Raw genomic sequence first — 18,693 nt, forward strand, 5'->3', positions numbered from 1 at the left:
TTTATTATTATTTCAACTGCCACTTTTTTGTTTTTTTCAATTTAATTGATTAAACATTTGATCTATAAAACATCAGAAAACTGACTGAGAAAATCACAATATCTGGCAGCCCAAGGTGACGACATTAAAGGTTTTGTCTGACCAGATTATCAAATTAGACCCAAATTATTCAATTCTATCATGTAGACGACCTGGAAATGCAGCAAATTCTCAAATTTGACAATCTGGAAGCATTAAATGTTTGTAATGTTTACTCTAAAAATGACAAACAATCAATTATCAAAATAGTTGCCAATTAGTTTTCTGTCGAAGGACTGCTCACGTAACAGACTAATGTTGCATTTCTACTCCATTCATTACCAAACTTTCTTTATAAATAACACATTTTGACTTGCTTTTCTTAAACCCATCTAATTTTAATTGAATGAAGTTGTGTGAGTATCCATTGTTGTCAGTAACCGTATTAATTATCTGTGTACATGAATGATGCCATTTGTAATTACTTGACAGCGCTTTTAAAGTTTAGTAAATGAGGGGAACATCTGTAAGGTGACCCCTACTTATAGACATCTGTTTCATCTCTACTGTGTCCGTGAGACATTTTTTTTTTTTTTTTAAATACCTACATGGACATTAAAGTCAGTTAAGGGATATAGAAAGAGCTCTGTTTTAATGTTGAGTTCATGTGTTGTGTCCACAGGAGCATGGCTGCCTTTGCAGGGATGTGCGACGGAGGCTCAACAGAAGACGGGTGTTTAGCAGCCTCTCGAGATGACACTACATTAAATGCACTTAACACTGTAAGTAGCCACACAACATGTCTTAACACTAGAAAACAAGTGAACATGTTATAGAAAAAAAAACATAAAATGGTAAGTTTGAATTGCAGGGATTCCACTGTTATTTTAGCTATGATGCAGCTCTGCACTGATGGGCAATGATAAAAGCCAGTAGAATAACCCCCTGTAGTAAACCCAGCCTCATAGGCTTACAATGCATAATGCGTAATGAGAGATTTGTCTGTCACATTGACAATGAATACTGAGGAATCAAGCACAAGAAAGAGATTAGAATCATCATAAACAGGGCATTTATATTCCGACTCTATAAACTAGAAAATTAACATAGACGGCAGGTCATTGTCTCTTGACCTTTCTCTCTATTTGCAATTCCAATGAGTAATGCTTGTTTATTCTCAGAGGAAGAGCTCCAGTGCTGCCTGTTTCACCCATTTGAATGTGACACAGGGCTTAAAGCTGCACCGTGATTGCCTTTGTCACTGCGTTGTTTATTTCCAGGCTGGTTGTTGAATCTTTGCACGGTATTCTCTCTGATGCTCTAGATCTCGAGTAAAAGGTTCAGCCACTCCTGGATGTAAAATCTGTTTGTAATACAAATCAGCTCAATACAATATGTCCGTACAGCTCAATAAGCCCCTCTTGTGTCACTGCAGAGAACCTTAGTAAATGTTAATTTAATTATATATCAGAATTATGAGCTGATATTTTGTTGTGATTGTCCTCAGCTTCACGAGAGCAGCTACGATGCAGGAAAAGCTCTCCAGCGTCTGGTGAAGAAGCCTGTACCCAAACTGATAGAGAAGTGCTGGTCTGAGGATGAAGTGGTAAGAGAACCTTTCTTTTTAATTTGGAAATGCATTATAAAAGATATCTTACTTGACAAATACTTCTTTAAAGGACACAAGTTGGCATACACAACAAATTAATTTATTGGATATGTTTTTTGTGTGGGTACCTGCTGTCTGTCAGAGCTTGGTTTGTGTCTTTAGAGGGAGCTGTTGAGAGAGAGAGAGTTAAAACAGGGCTCTTGGCCCAGTCTCACAAGACATCAGTAAAAACACTTGTCAGTTTCCAGCTCCTCCAAGGCCCAAGAGCAGCTGCATCCTGTTTATCACCCGCAGAATAAATCTTGAGTGTGGAAGTCTGGCAAGGGAGAAAAATTGAGGGCTGGTAATGTTAGCCTCCATTTGAATTTAGATGTGAATTTCACCACAGCTGTTGAAGGGCTGGAATCAGAAAATGGCAGCTCTTCTCCCTGATCAAATAACACATCATGAACAGGTAGAAGGGAGGAATGGGGGAGACCTCTAGCTCACCCAGTAAGTGCGTGCACCCCATGTAGGCTGTGGCCTTTGCAGCAGTGCAGGTTCGAATCCGACCTGCGGCCCTTTGCTGCATGTCATCCCCCATCTCTCTCCCACCTTTCCTGTCTATCCACTGTCACTCTGAAATAAAAGGAAAAAAGCCCCAAAAGAGGAATGAAAGTGCTGGATAACACCACGTCAAAACGACTGAGAGCTGCAGCATTGGCATTCATGCTTTATGACGCGCTGCACTGCATGTTTGTACACACTCCCTTTTAAGGATAACACTTCTGACTGAAGATCTTAGAACAACACAAGGCTTCATCACTAAAATGCTTCTGTGTTAGTTTTTCCTCCTCCTCTGTTGATCATCCTTTTTCCACTTTGATATTGTTTGGTAAAGCTGAAGCTTGGCAGTCTTTTGTGGAGCTTTAAACCCGACAGCTCGGATCCAGTGTGGAAGTGAATGGGTCTATTTGTCTTGTAATTGAACGTGGTGGGCACATTTGAATAAAGCTAGCGCTCACGGCAGGACCATAGCGAATCGCAACAGATTGAGTCGGGCATCCTTTTGGGGACTAGTTATGAGTTTGCCTTTTTTTATGCATGCACCAAGCCTAACTGCTGTGCGAAGATGATCAGAGCGGGGGCCAGGCATGTTGATGGGAGGCTTTAATGCCACACTCCACCACAGCAGGTCTACCACAGACCACTTGTCAAAGAAGCACAGTGGGGGCTCGACAGAAGAAGCTGTAAATAACAATTCAGACAAAAATGCGATCAACTTCAGTAATTCACTTGTGGCTTTTTTTTAACCAAGAAAAATGTTGCTTTACAGCATAATTTTATCTGTGATGATATACCCTTATATATTCTCGGAATCTGAGTGACGATTCCGATATATGGACGTTTAAAAAAATCTGATAAGGATATATCGGCCGATAGTAATTTATTTTAACAAACACATAATATAAAGGATCAACCTTGATGCAGATCTTTTACATTTGTTTTTTTTAATAGAATTGTGACTACGTGACCTCATACTCATCGGGACATTTTAAAGTATAAAAATAAACGTCAGTGACCTCTGGTGTACAAATATATGAAACTATGTAACAATCTAAATTACCTCAAACCTAGTTTGGCATTTCTGTACTGCAACTACTTGTTGCTTATCAGCCGACATACACAAATACTGATATAATGGCCTGACCGATTTATTGGTCTAGCTGTCTACCACAACAACGTGTATATGTACACATTACTTAGACATTATCAAATTCATGGTAAATGCAATGACCTGTGGGGGTGCCCTGGTAGCTCACCTGGTTGAGTGTGCTCCCCATGTACTAAGGCTCAGTCCTTATTGCAGTGGCCCGGGTTCGAGTCTCTCGGCTCTTTGCTGCATGTCATCCCCCATCTCTCTCCCCCCTTTCCTGTCTTAACTGAACTGTCCTGTCAAATAAAGGCCAAAAAAACAACCTTTATAAACTAAGAAACGAGGCTTGCTTAAAACTTAGGCAAACTTTTGTTTACATGTGATCATCATATTATTACAATATTATTTTACTCAAAGACGATAACATTGAATTATTGCCCAGTCCTGGGCCCATTTAATTAATTCTGGAAGCTGGGTCAAGGCAACTCTATCCACATTTCCACAGAGGAGTTTCATCATGTTCAGACTGCATTATGTAACTAAAGTGGAGGAGCTGTCCGGGAGTCCAGTACACTGTGTTAGCCATGTTCAGTGGCGGGTGTGTTTTGTGTCTGCGGGTGGAGGCGGTCAGCAGCCTTTAGTGCTCCACCTACCCCACAGTGTCCACAGCTTGGAGAAGGAGCAGCTTGTCTCTGGCCAGCCAAGGACACGGCTCGAAGTGATCTGATCACCAGTTGTGCCTTTTCAGCCCTGCAGCCTTGAGGGACAGGTGTAAATGTAGCGCCAACCTTGACACTCAGCCCTGCTGCTCTTAATTTATTTATCACCCCTTCCTTCTTCCCCCTCCTCTTCCCTCTTATCCCCCTCTAGGAGTAGATTCATTATTCCTGCCTGCTCTTTCCCCCCCACCCCTGCATTCTTTTAGAGATGTGAATAAAAGTGACAGTGGGGGCTGAAATGACAGAATCGGCCTGTCTGCAGGGTCACTTGTCACCCGCCCCTTCCCCCTTTGACTTCTCTTGCCCCCCCACCCCAAACCCACCCACCTCTCTTCTCTCTGTCTGCAGCTGCTGCCACATAGCACATAATGCTGAACCTGGTCTCTCCTTACAAATATTTATAATTTCTCCCCAAACTCTTCCCACAGAAAGATAAGACCACTGCCATGATCATTTGTAAACTGCATCATTACTGCGGTGGAGGAAGTGACAACGTGGCAAATGGGAGTGTTTGTTTCGTTTTTTATTGTCTTCTCACAGACACAGAACATAATTTCACTTCAGTAAGATGTGTTTCATTGCATTCAACCCCTAAACAATCTTTCACTGTGAGATTATTGGTACAACTTGCAGAAATTTTCACAATTCATCACCGTGATGTGAGCACCACTCAAACCGCTTGATGCATCAGAAAGTGATAACTATAGATTACATCAAAGAAATTAATAAATAATTCACCAGAAATATTAACTGCATAGTCTAACCTCCTAGCTTTTGTGTGATTTAACCACAAAGAAAAGGAAAATGTAATTGTTTTTATGGCAGATAGTCAGACGTGGAAAAGTCCTCTGCGTTTTCTAAAGTCTGAGGGCCCTGAAATACCAACCAGACGGGCCGACCGTCGGCAGAAAAGCCAGTTGGACTGATCAGTCGGGTCCCGAGGTCCAAAAAATGCCACAAAATACACTGAGACGACGCCGACTTGAGCGTACGCTCTGCGCGTGCGCGAAACGTAATACGTCTCCATACCAGCAGGCAGCACTGCTCTGTATTGTTTCCATTAACAGTCTGATTATTTCCCAGAAAATGAAAACCGGCAGCTGATTGGATGAACGCGTCACGTGGTTCTTTTTTCTCCGGAAATTCACAGCCAGACTGTCATGGCGGCTTGTTCAGAATACGATCTCATATTGTACTAAAATAGTTCACCGAAACGTGTTTCTGAAAACATTTTAAGCGAGAAATAGGCCATGCCGTTTCTGAATCTGTCTTCATTTCAGATTGACAAAGGTCAGTTTAAAAGATTTTCGTCAGATTTTGAGCGGCTCATCTGCTCCCCATCTCCGGACGAGTCCCGACTGTCCTGTCTCCGACTGAACATGTTGGGTCGGCCAAAATGAAGGCCGACAGCTCCTCGGACGGCCGACGGCAGAGGATCGCCCCGCTACTCGCCTCCTCACAGCCGCTCTCGATCCCGTTCTTAAACCTTTCTACCACCGATGTGTTGCCCTTTTGATGTATACCCTCCTGTTTTTACCTCTTATGAGTTTCTCCTAATGTCAGCAATTGATTTTTAACCTCGCCAGACGGTCCGATGCCCGATTTTCGGGCTGGTGTGTCTTCTCTCTGAGAGAGGCAATCCCACTGCACCACTTATTTATGTGCGTGTGTGTTTTATCAGTGGCAAATCAATGCTCATCGCCCACAAAGAACTCTCTTCCTATTCTTTGGATTGTGCGATAGTCTTGACGGCAAAAATAAACTTGTTTTAAACGGGAACAAAAAGCACTTCAAGTGAAAAGCATACAGGTTGTTGTTTTTGTTGCAATTAAATGTTTCTCCACTGATGCCTTATTTTGAATTAGCAATAATGTTACAACACTGAGTATCTTAATAACCACTTGTTGAACAGCATGAAACCACAAATAGCTGACAGGATATGATTTTTAACAGTGGGAACAACTTCTGCTTTTTAGATCAGAAATAATCCTGTTACAGATTGTTTTAGTTGTCTCTTGGGCTGCAGCTGGCCACTTGTGACACTTTCTGGGTAACTACGGACACATTTTTCAAATTAAAATGCTTGCACACGTTCGACGTTATGAAATAAAGTTATGGCTCAAAGATTGGAGAATCCCTAAAGTGGTAAATCCAGTTTTGTTAATATTGACGACGTGATTATTTATTAGTTGGAAAGACAGCATTGGAAAAACAAGAAGCTACACAGAACACAGGCATCACTTTTGTTGCAGGTTTATTTTCTACCTTTTACTCTTTATGAAAATCGGTTATTTATTCTATAGTTGTAAAATGTGTTATTATATACAGATGCCATTATAAACCTAATCACCCACCTCTGTTTCCACTACCCAGATTCTCTTTGACAGTATTATGAGTGTCAGAAAGTTTTTTTTAATTTTTTATTATACATAGTCTCCAACCCATCAAAGCCCTCCCATGTCCAGTTATAATTATGAAAATAGTAAAAGATACAGTATATTAAGTTCAGTAAGTTAATAAACTGTGAAAAAGAATAAACAAGATATGCATTTAAATATAACTTTTACAACAAATACATATCTAGTATCTCACATAAATATTAGACCTTAAATTCTCACCTAGCCTCAGATGCATTGCTTTTGTATGCTGTATAGCGATCTTAAGCTATAATTTGCCTCTGTAAATCTAAGGATTTTATTCTAAAAGTTATTATTTGGCTACATTGCGTCTCAATAAAATCCAAAGTACAGTTCGAACTACGTCATCTGTACCTGCAGACTTGGTGAAGGTCATCAAAGGATTCTTGCCCTCTCCCACTTGATGTAATGAAATTGTCTCTTCACATGAAGCTGCTGTCATTCCTGATTGTAAATAAGTGGTGCTAATAATGCATCGGCCAACAGGAGGTGCCATATAAACAATCAGAAGCAGCAGCAGTCGTGCTGTGTGTCGTCGTGTCAGAGACAGAGGCTGATCTATGGCTGCTGTGGGGCGGCAGGTCTATTCCTCAGCCAGCTGCACTGTGCCGCGGCTTATCTCCGGCTGCGTCTTCAGCTGATGGATGACTGGAGCAGGCAGCCGACAGCTCTGAGGCGGGAGGGTAGGGAGGAATACGATGGAAAGGAGAGAGTAGCGGCCCCCCAGTGGTTGAACACAAGCCTACAGACAGAAGACACTCTGCCCAACCAAAAACACCACAGGCGGATAAAACGCAACATGCCCTGCTGCAGGCTGTGGATTATTTCAAAGTTAGATGAGCAGCTGTACTTTGGTGGTTCTCGTCTGCAGAGGGAGCTCTGTCTCCTACACCAAAGATTTAGTGTCAACCGTGCATTTTATCACCCTTATGGTACAGTGCCAGCAATGCTTTTTAGGGTTGTTTAGTAACTAAATAGCAGGCAGGATGGGTGTGTGCTGGAATTTCCCGTCACCTTTTGTGTCAGTTCAAGCGAAAGGAAGCAGAAGACGTTACTTTGCCTACTAAGAGTTGGCAGAATATCTCTGTTTCTTTAGGTAATGTAAAAACAGGACTTTTCATTTCTAAAAGTATTTTCTAGGTTTTAGTTTTTTTGAAGAAGGGTTTCTAATCAAAGGGTATATCTTTATGAACATCTACATAGATTTTTCTAAACATAGATTGTATGTATAGTGTCAGTGCAAAGAGGATGTGGGTAGTCTAGTGTCTATCAATGCGGTCTCCCCCTCTCTTCGTCAAGCATGTTGTGATTTCCTCTGCACACCGTGGCCAATCTTAGATGATATTTCATAACAACAGGCAGCCATGTTTTTTTCCTCTTTGCTTTTGGCTCGCTGACTGGTTGCCCTCGGCCCTTCGGGTTTATACAATGCAGGCTTTGAAAGGTCAGCTTTTAACAACAAGTCAAGTATAATGACTCCATATTGAGTGAAAGTGGCTTTGTTCGCTGTTGGACAATCTTGCGTCAGTGTTTTCATGGAATGACATTTAGCAGGAATTATGTTCCATGTGTGAGTCTGCGCCATCTGCGTTGAGTCTGTGTTGGTCATAATGATACCATCTTTGTGCATATGTCTGCATTATCTTTACCAGTTTTACAACTCCCAACAATTAACTCTCAAGCAGGAAGTGCGCACACAGACAATGGCCTATTGAATCTTTTTTTTAAACATTCTCCTCCTCCTTTTATATGTCTCCTCTCCAGCCTCACAATAGTGCTCTGTTAGTCTCCGAGGGGAAACTTGGGGCGGGTAAAAAGCGCCAGCTCTCTGGAACACACTAGCAGAGAGAAGCCTGTTGTTTCTACACAGCGGATGGCCATTTGGTAGCGCTTCCACCCAGCCGCCCCTCCTTCTCCTCTCTCTCTCTCTCTCTCTCTCTCTCTCTCTCTCTCTCTCTCTCTCTCTCTCTCTCTCTCTCTCTCTCTCTCTCTCTCTCTCTTTCTTTCTCTCTCTCTCTCTCTCTCTCTCTCTCTCTGTGGCTCGCTTGCTCTGGCCCCATCAGCCCCTCCTCCACCGCTGTGTTGCCAAGCAACGCAGGGCTGGAGCAATCGGAGCAGGGGCAGAGCGATTCAGGGAGCAGATTGGCGGATGATTTATTAGCTGGGCTGGAGAGCAGTGAGCTCAGGCAGCTGAAATGGAGCCTTAAACTGGAGCCGACATGCAGAGAGGGGAGGAGGGAGCCAGCAAGAGAAAGAAAACGGAAGGGAGGGGGGAGGAGAGAGGGAGTATGCACACAGCTCCTCTATGGAGACGGACAGCCAGACTGTAAATAGTACAGTTGGGGAGCATAATTAAGGTGACATAATTAGGACAGACACAGGCTGCACGGGCAGGTCTAATTATTGATTAATCCTGCCGTAGTACTACGATGCAGGAAATCTCAATCCAAACTTTTTTCCTTGTGCGGTCCCTCAGTGGTAAAACCAAACTCAATTTGGTCAGCAGAATCCCCCTCTGTCTTAAAAAATCAAATACCTACTTCTTCTGAGAGTACTTACTCACCTTTAATGCTCTTTCTTACTCTCTATATCTCTCCATCCAAAAGTCATTTTCGAGGCACTTGTGTCAGGTGGAACACGGAGCTCAGTGTAGAGGCACCTCTTTTGCCTTGGGCAAAAACATCTGCCAAATGAATAAATGTAACAGATTTGTATCACTGAAGGTCCCCAGCCTCAGGTAAAGACATAGCACTCTCACCTAAAGAGAAAATAAACACATCATTGAAATGTATCCTACCTCATCCTCAGGACTACCTCTGCTTCAGGATTATTCAAATATTCTTGCATCTTCTTGAAATTTTGCAGTTTTGTTTCCACAAATATTTTTGAAGCTTGAATTTCAACTGAATATTTACTTTTTTATCACCTGTCAAACAAGCCCTGTAATGTTGATCCTCTGAATCTCTGCAGTGGCATTCCACTGGTCATATGTAGCTCTGATGAAGTTTGACTGACAGTCCAAATGGTAATCTGCTCTTAACCCTGAGTGGTTGGAGATGGGTTTCAGATGTTGGGGAGTGGGGTGGGGACGACACTTGTGTTGGAGACGGCTCCATCTACTGGCTACACCTTCGGTCTGATTAATGCAAATGAACTGCTGTCTCATGTCACCGATGAGCTGTCAGCTCTTTTACATCTAGCATTTGATCCACTTATGTTTGATTATTTTGTCTGGTGTAACTCAGACCTTGTACTTAATAATATTTTGTTCCTCACAATTACGCTGTTAAACTTGAGGCTATTGAATTTGACTGCGTAATGGAGATAAATACAGCCATTCATTCCTGTTGTTGAGATAGGTCTGTCCTTCTTGCCTGTAATTTTCCCTCATAAAAGACAGTTGTGTTTTGCAGCTGGCTGTGTTACTTCTGTAAATTTGGCCTTTGTTCCCCACCAAAATCTGGGTATGTAAACAATCTGTGGTTACACAACGTACTGTACATGGCATGGAAAATTAACTCCTGACACTCAGGAAAGACTCCATGTCTGGTTTTCTTTCTCACTTGTCTCGTTCCACCATGTCCGAGACCTTTCTCCACACAAATTGTATCAGCCTGCGTCCCCTCTCGGGCTGGCAGCTAGTTGAGTTTGTGCCTCTGTGTGCGTGCTCACCCCAAAGCTCTGAATGCATTTAAAGGACTGCTGTAATTTCTATTTCAGTAAAGTAGGCAGCTTTGGTGTAGTTTTAGTACAAACAGTGGCCTGGCTTTTCTTTTGTGGGGGTGAGACATGAAGCCTGCTGGTGCAGTGTCTAAAGGAACGAGAACAGGCTGAAATGAGCGCCGTGCTGAACACTAACATGAGGCACAGGACTCCACTCCAGGTTTTCCAGCCTGCTGCGAACCAGAGGCTCTCTTGCAGAAAGATCACATGTAAAGCCTTCCCCTTTGTAGTGGAAGAGCAGAGAGTGACAAGCTATTTCTTGCTTGTAAAAGAAAAGGGGAAAAACAAGCAGTGTACCGTCAGAGACAGTGTGGATTTGCCCCCAAATTTTTCCTTTACCTGTGGCTGGACGTAGAGATTTGTGCCGTGCTCCCTGAGGACTTTTCCCTGCTTTTTGCTGGAGTTACTTGGTGGAAACGGTTGGCTGAGATCACTGAGGAACAGGGCTCGCCTCTGGAACAAGAAAGTAAATCTGTTTGGTTGTCTGCTTCGCTGGTTATGAATGTTTTCAGCCTCCGCTTTTAATGGCTCGCGGTCTGTGGCTCTTAAAGGAGAAGAAATACATTTAGGTTGTTCAGCTTTTTGGTATTTATTTGTTTTTCTGATGTTGTTTCTGTGCTCATTGAGGTGGGGTGGTATGTTCACATTGAGTTTACATGGCAGATTAAATCTGATGTTATGATGTAGCAATATCTGTCATCATGTCGTTCATCTCCATTCACTCATTTAAGGGTACATTTGTCGATTTTTAAATTTTATATGCTTTTAAAAATTGTGAAAATGTACAAAAAAAAATAGAAACTGTCCACCATGCACAGTGCATGCAAGTTCAGGCTTTGACTTTAAACTTTTCATCAACAACACGTTGCAACAACATGCATACTGTCAAGTATGTTTTCATACTAGATTATATATTTTTTAACTGTTTTCTCTCCACACGAAAAGACAATCTGAGCTTCTTACCCTGCTTTACTTATCATTTCCTCTCTCATTTTGCTTTGACATGGCTGTGTTTTTTTTTCCGGACTTTAAACGGCGACAGAGATTTGTAGATACACATCAAACCTCCCCAACCACAGACGAGCGAAATGAAAACAATGTTTTTTTTCATGGTGTTAGCCTGTAACTTTATGTGGTCGCAGTTAAGCTGACTTCACGGATACTAACTGGTTTTCTCTCCCTTTCTTTCTCTGTGAAAAAAAAATGCAGAAGCGCTTCATTAAAGGGTTGAGACAGTTCGGCAAAAACTTCTTCAGGATCCGGAAAGAGCTGCTGCCCAACAAAGAAACGGTAAGATGATCTAATTCTCTCTATACCGTTGAACTTTTTCAGTGTGTGCCATTTGTTTCATAGTACTGAAACATATAAAATGTGGCTCCTACCTAATGGAAAACGTGAGGCCTTATTGATAAGAAGTACGTGCTGTCAGCCAACAACTGTATGCAGAATTGTTAGACCTCCCTTCAGGCTGTCTGAAAAATAAAAACATTGTTATACCTGATAAAACACAAGGCTAAATGTGCTTTACATATTGCAACTGATACCTTACAACTGACACGCTAAACATTAATTAGCACCTTTTGTTAGCAAGTAGTAAACAAGTTGTGCAGATGTGATGGGAGCCACTGTGTTTATAGCACATCTCAGGTCGGAAGAGCAGCCTGCTTTATCTCATGTTTGTGCTAAAGTGTTACAGCAGCACTCAAGATTTTTTTGTTTTTTACATTTTCATCAACTTTCAGAGTAGATGCAGCATAATGCCTTCCACAAGGATTAAAAAGCAGGTTACGATGGGAGCCTATTTAAGTGAATATCAAACAATCTGTAATAGTTGTATTTTTTTAAAGGAAACAATTTCATTTAGGGTTTCAAAGTGGTGAATTGAAGTTGAATGACAGAGACAGAACACATCTATCTTTTAAAGGCCCAATTCATTATTTTGATCATATAAATTAGAGATATATATTCATATTCAAAGAATATGAAAGAAAAGAGTTTTTTTTCTCAAATGATCATAGCTGAAAATACAGGCTCCTTTGTTTGCTGACATCACTGGTGTCAACAATCCTTCAACAGCATCAGAAAATATTAATAACTTAGATTTTGTTGCTGTCAAGTGTGAGTCATTGTAGGCACCTAAAAGTGAAAGTAGGTTCCAAATTTGTATTTTGAATTTGGCGTTTGAATTGATTATTGTGCCTTTAACAGGAGTATATTTATAATGTGTGTTGTTATTACATTTTACCTTATCTTTCTTGGTAAGATTACTGACAACATTTTAATTAAAGGAAACAAATTGATTTTATATCTGCAAAGCTTTGAGGAACTGTTGTAATGTGGTGTTCGTGTACACGGTCAGAAGGATGTCAGAGTTTCCTTTCTCTGTGTATGGGTGTGCACATGCGTTAATGTGTAAATCAGTACTGCACATAACTTGTTTCATGGTACAAATGGACTAACAATGATAAACAACAAAAAACAAAACATAGCAACCACATAGACTTTGTGTTGTTCCTCTTTAAGATGACTTTTACTATAATCTTAAACTAATTATATCTGCACAAGGAAAACTGATATTTTGTTGTTGTATCTCTACTATAAAGGGAACATGCTGTACATGTGCGTTTGCTTCAAAGTCCTCCACACCTTTGACTTAGCTGTTAAATTATTCTTAGATATGCATTTTGATTCATAAAGCAGTGCAGACCTTGCTGTTTCTGTGAGGCTGCTTCTGCTGGAAGTGTGCCGCCACAGTGCTGACACAGACATCAAAGGAAATCAAAGGTGTTTGTCATACTTCTCAACACATAATTTCCTTGTCTGCTGTGAGCTGAGGATATGTCAGCCCTGCTTCTTACAGCCCCCTACATATCATGTCATATGTTTTACTTCATAACTCTTTAGTCTCAACTCCTTTGTGCTACATTTTGTATTCCTCAAAGCCAATTTGGACCTCTTGAATAAGAGATTAAAGTGTACGAACAGAGGTTTCTTCAATTATGTTTACTGGTTTTGAAATATACGACTCGTCCAGTTGATTGGCTATAAAGGAGGTATTCATGTATTTCAACCTGGAGGGGGAGTCTTCTTGGCCGGAGAGGTAATAGACCTCCAGGATCTAGGCCTGCCACCACCACCAAGCAGAGAGAGATTAATTTCCCCCTCCAAATGGAAAATAAACTGCCCTTTAAACATGTGAAAAGCGGAGAAAATGACTGGGAGAGCACGGGGAGGATAGCAGCGACCGGAGGAGAAGGGGTAAGGTGGGGCTTTTGCTCAGTATAGCCACTGAAAAGCCTGGGTTGTCGCACAGGAAAAAATAAACTCGTTGCTTATGATTGAACTTGCTTTTGTGCTGTAAGACTGAAGTTGAGCGAGTGCCAGTTAATACCCTGAGAAAAAGCTCCATTTATTTTCTACCTGCTACCTTACCAAATCCTATCTGTGGAACATGAGCACGACAAGATATTTTAGATTTTCCTATTATCTCCAGTAACAGGCACGTATTTCTGTCGTTCCACTTGCATGCAAAGCCATTGAAAAAGAAGCATGTTGCAGAAATGAGGGTGTTCCTGTCCTGAGTTCCCGTCGGACAACTGTTGTTGAGCCGGAGTGCAGAGCATAAAGCCCTTGGGCTGATATCCAGAGGTCCAGTACAGTGTGTCTGCCCCTCACCATTCCTCCCGCTAGCCCCTATTAGCCGCGCTGCCGCTGAAGTGCCAGCGCGGCTCAAACACCCAATGCCAAGGGTAAGCACCCAGCCCTGTGTAAACACACCAGGCCTGACTAGCACTCAGGAATGCTTTATATAAAGTCAGAGGGGGAAGTGGGTGTGTCGTCTGAACGTCTGCAACTAGCTTTGCTGCTGCCACCATTTCCTTCACTCCAGAGAAGACGTCATGGAACATGAGCTTGCTGCTTCCAGTGTTTAAACAACTAAATATGCTGAAATGGCAGATCACAGATAACTCTGCTCATGATATTTTGATTGGAGGGTTTTTCATAAAAATGTGGTTTTAGGGGATATCAACTCACAGTATTTGCTGAACAGATTTATATCAACTACAGCTCTGTTTGCTGCCAAACAGATACAATTGACAGTTGAAAAGCCGATCAAATTAAAAAGTTTTGGCTAATTTCCATACATGACTGAACCCAAACCATTTCATTAGTGGGAAAAGGTACTGCAGTTAACTTTAAAATTAAATGTTGTGAAGCTATTAATGTACAAATAAGAACATAACTAGAACTTGATTATTTTAGGGATAATATGCATCACTGAGTAAAACAAACTGAAAAATTTAACTCATGGCTAAAACTGTATTCAGTACAGCTTGTGTCTTTGTTTCCTATGAGAGAAATTATAAATTGCATGAAAATACAAGTAATTTATTTACTTGTATCAGTTACATATCAGTGTTCTATGTATTTATTGATCATAAAAATGTTTCACAATAGAACATAGGGCAACCATAATCTAATAAACTAGATTAGGGCTGCAGCTATCGATTATTTTAGTAATCAAGTATTCTACTGATTATTCCATCGATTAATCGAGTAATCAGATAAGAAATACTTTTGTTTTATTGAAGAGCAATAATATACAATAGTTTGGTTTAATTTTCGGAAAAAGCTAAATTTTTATTGCCTACATTGCTTACAATATCTCTCAAAAGACTAAACATATTAAGTGCATTTAAGTGCCATATTATATTGTTTTTAAAGAAAACATTTTCTGAAATGCAATAACAACCTCAAACTAAGGCATACATTAAACATACATAAACATTACCTTAAGTTGTGCAACTTAACTTTCAGAACTACAAGTTTCAACCTGAGACTGATCTGTATATAAGTATATATAAGTTATACTCAGCCTATTTTCATTTATATATTTGATTACAATGCTACACAGCTCTGTTACACTTAATGCTAGTAGATCGTTGATCAGCTGTTTCTCCGTGAAGAGAGCGAGTGAGAGAAAATGGTGCGCAGCAGTCAGCTGTTTTTCTGAAGGGATAGCCAACAAGTCGGCTCTTTAGATCAAATTGTGGTCACCACTACGTATTTTCTTGTCTTTGTTTTTGGTAGTTGTGTTTGGTGTAGTTTTATCGTCCATACGTCTCTGTGATTTACTTTTGTCGGGTCCGCTTCGTGGAATGGATGATTAAGTTAGACTCAATGTTTTCTGTTCAGATGCTGAAGCATTGACGTCATGCTATTCTTGTGGTAAGTTAGTTTGATTTTGCAGTAGACACACTGAGTACACTGAGTTTTCGTTTTAACTGATTCCAAACTTAGCTGATTCCAAACTTAGGACACTTTCTGTCGTTTTCTCCAGCCTGTCTCTTCTCTTAGCCCCTCACTATTTACGCTCTTTCTTCATTTTGTAATCTGCGCCGCCAGTCTTCATGGCATGTGTCGCCAGCAGCGTTAGCACCGGTGTGCAACAGTAATAATCATCCGTGCGGAAACACCGTGCACCATACAACGTTGGTAACATTGATTAAACGAAGCTTCGAGGCAAATCATTTTGCATCAAGGATTTTTAGTAATCGAATTATTCAAGTTACTCGAGGAATCGTTTCAGCCGTAAACTAGATGAAGCAACGGAAAAAAATGTACAAGCATAGAACAAAAGCTTGGTGTGTGAATGTTTATCAGTTCAGTTTTCCCTCAAGGCTCCATTCCTGCATCCTGTTTAGTTTGTTCTCTTGTGACTGCTCCCCTTTACTCTACGTTTGAATATTTAAAGTTCATACAGTATATCGGCACAGAATTAGCATTAGCACCGACATAGTTAAACAACTGTATTTTAGTAATCGTGTAGAATTTAGATATTAAAAATTGAATTTTTAAGTTTATTTATATGAATCTATATAGTAATGTAATACAGTTTCATGAATACATTCAGCTGGTACTTGCACAGCAAAACATCAGCTGCAAGTCATGTAAACTTACAGGAGGTTAGAAAGACAGAAAGGACAAAAAGTGTGTTAGAAAAGCTAACAAAGGTGAAACCACAGTGTGTTTTTGGTTCGTGTTACCGTCACAAGTCAAACAAGTGTCCTCAGATAGCAAATAGTTTGATTACAACAGCTGGGCAAGTAGCAGCAATTGAAACATTCATTTGAAACACTATAACTTAAATTCCCAGTTTGTGTTTGTTTTTAGCTTTTGATTGTGGCAGGTGACGGAACAGTACAGGTCACAAAAGTCACTGTGACTGTAGAGCATGTTATAATTTTAAAGGCATATACTACAAACACTGCCTTGCTTGTCTCGACACTCAACCAGGAGGTGATGTGCTGAGCGGCTCTTGCAGCATCTTGTTCTCTGGGAGAAAAGAGGGCACTCTGCCTCCCCAGGCTCTGTCATTTACAGGATGGCCAACAGGAGAACAGTGTTCTCAACACAACCTCACAGCAGATGTTTGCCCTGGTACAATCTGTACAAACGTCAAATTAATTCATTGCCATCTTCTTAGCTCAGCAGCCAGAACCTTGGGGATGACTTTGATTATAAATATTTTGGTTCAAACACTAATTAAACCAGCTACAAACTACAGGGGCTTGGTCCAGTTGGCAGCAGCTGTCAGTAGTGTGACAGAACAGCTTTCGTGTTTGGTAAATGATATAACTTCTTTAGGCATTGAAATCGCTGTCGGCTGACAGAAGCTCAACCAGCACATATTGATGTTCTTTTAGCAGACCGCAGGCAATTTAACGCGGCAGAGTGTGGGCAAAATCTTTTTTTCCACCTAATAGATGGAGCCAGAGCGAGCCAGAGCTCCCTGTGTAATTGAGTTCTTTGGTAAGCTTCATGTTGTGGTTTTTGGGGACTAGCTTATCAGCAGAACACGCAGGATCGACCCTCCAGCAAAAAGGCACTGTTGCCATCCAATCTGCTTTCATAGGCAAAAGCGCTTACAGCAGGAGAAACACTAAGAGTGCTGATTCTTCAGCATGTACATCCCTGACCTGTGAAAGCAGAGCTTATTCAGTCATTCTCCAGCAGAAAGGCGCTTCGCAGCAGGGATTGGCTGTCTATTTAACTGCCTTTCACATGCACCCTGCTCCACTAGCCAAGGTCCTTTTACTATTCACTCACCAAAAGTCTAAAGAAAGAGAAAGTCGTTTTAAGTTCACCTGGTACCTTGTCATTTTGCAGGGTGTTTTTTTTTTTAAATCATTTTATCTGCATATTATGTGACAAGTTCCTAGTGAACTGAAGTAATAGAGCATTATTTTTATGTAATCTGTGTCCTATGAAGATAAAACAATTAAAGATTAAACATTAATAGGAATGCTGTCAAAAGACTCAAAATAAATAAATTTAATTTTTTTCTTCACTTTGGGACATGTCAAATGGCCCTGCAGGCATCACAAATACACTTCTGACCTGCTCAACCACATAAGCGTTTACAAAGTTACCCCCTACAGTTGCAGTCAGCATGAAGATGATAAAAAGTCAAGCACCACTCACTGAAACGATGCATTGTACAACCTGTCATGGCTGATGAAAAATACCAAGTCCAGGGGTCAAGCACATACATAATTAAACCCTCGTTTGATTTAGCTCAGAGAAATACATCCCCCTTCACCTCACCGAAATGAATCAGCAAGCAGTCCAGCTGCAGACTGTGGAGGAAGCAGGAGGAGCACAGGTTCATGCTGCACTAATGGGTGTTTACACAACTCACTATCAGCCACCAGAACCCAGAAATCACATGCTCCCTGCGCACTGCCTTGATTTTTTTTGCAGAGATTTTTATTTGCAGAGTGATTTATTTTTTTATGGTTGTGGTTGGTTTCGATGTCGATTGTCCATTGTTATCCTCTGCTGGCTCTTTATTCCTCCCTCTCGGCTCTCCTCCACACTCAGCCCTCCCCCTTCTCAGCTCTCCCCTGTTCTCTCCTCCTTCCCCTGCTCTTGCCAGTAACGGCCTTAACCGTTTGGCTTCATGTCAAAGCAGGGGCCTTTTGTGGCTCTGTCACAAATCTGCCAGGAAAAACAGAAACCATCTGTTCAGGCCTGGGCCTGAGAGGGGATGAGGGTGTAAATACACAAGTTTAGCCCTCACCCTCAGCCCTGCCCACGCACACAGGACCATCGAGCCTAGTGTAGGATACCCTGCACTCCCACCCACAATTAAACTGTACTCTACAGAGGTTTCATGGCTAACCTTATTTAGTCTTATAAGATGGTTTACAACTCAGTCACTGAGTAGAAAACCTGTTGAATTCTGTTACAAAAAAAGTGCACTTGCCATTACTGAAATCTCAGTTTATTTGAATGATCATTTCTACATATTCATATTAATAAATATAAAACTGTATTTCTGTGCCAGCAAAGGACTTGTATACAATATTTCAGATATTACTCTAAAGAGCTCAGATTATTTCACACACACACACACACATACATACATATATATGTACGTGCGCGCACGTGCACGTATGTAGACAACCATTTTAAGTGGCAATAACCGGAATGGAAGCCCTGAGTGTCGTGATAGGAGGGTAAGCCCTTTCCTTGTCGGATAATCCACTGGCCAGAAAGCTCCTGCAG

The 18,693-nt window shown here is 41.2% G+C and overlaps 1 protein-coding gene across 8 annotated transcripts in view; it reads left to right on the forward strand.

Moving 5' to 3' along the window:
* rerea (arginine-glutamic acid dipeptide (RE) repeats a) overlaps positions 1-18,693 on the forward strand; it is a 133,665-nt gene that overhangs the window by 102,721 nt on the left and 12,251 nt on the right. For all 8 annotated transcript variants that reach the window (XM_036008509.1, XM_036008510.1, XM_036008511.1 and 5 more), the window contains 3 exons: positions 701-800; positions 1,526-1,624; positions 11,332-11,412. In XM_036008509.1, coding sequence (XP_035864402.1) covers positions 701-800; positions 1,526-1,624; positions 11,332-11,412 — 280 coding nt within the window. The remainder of the gene's footprint in view (positions 1-700; positions 801-1,525; positions 1,625-11,331; positions 11,413-18,693) is intronic.

The sequence above is a fragment of the Sander lucioperca genome, chromosome 12 (genome assembly GCF_008315115.2).
Source record: "Sander lucioperca isolate FBNREF2018 chromosome 12, SLUC_FBN_1.2, whole genome shotgun sequence".
NCBI classification, from domain to species: Eukaryota; Metazoa; Chordata; class Actinopteri; order Perciformes; family Percidae; genus Sander; species Sander lucioperca.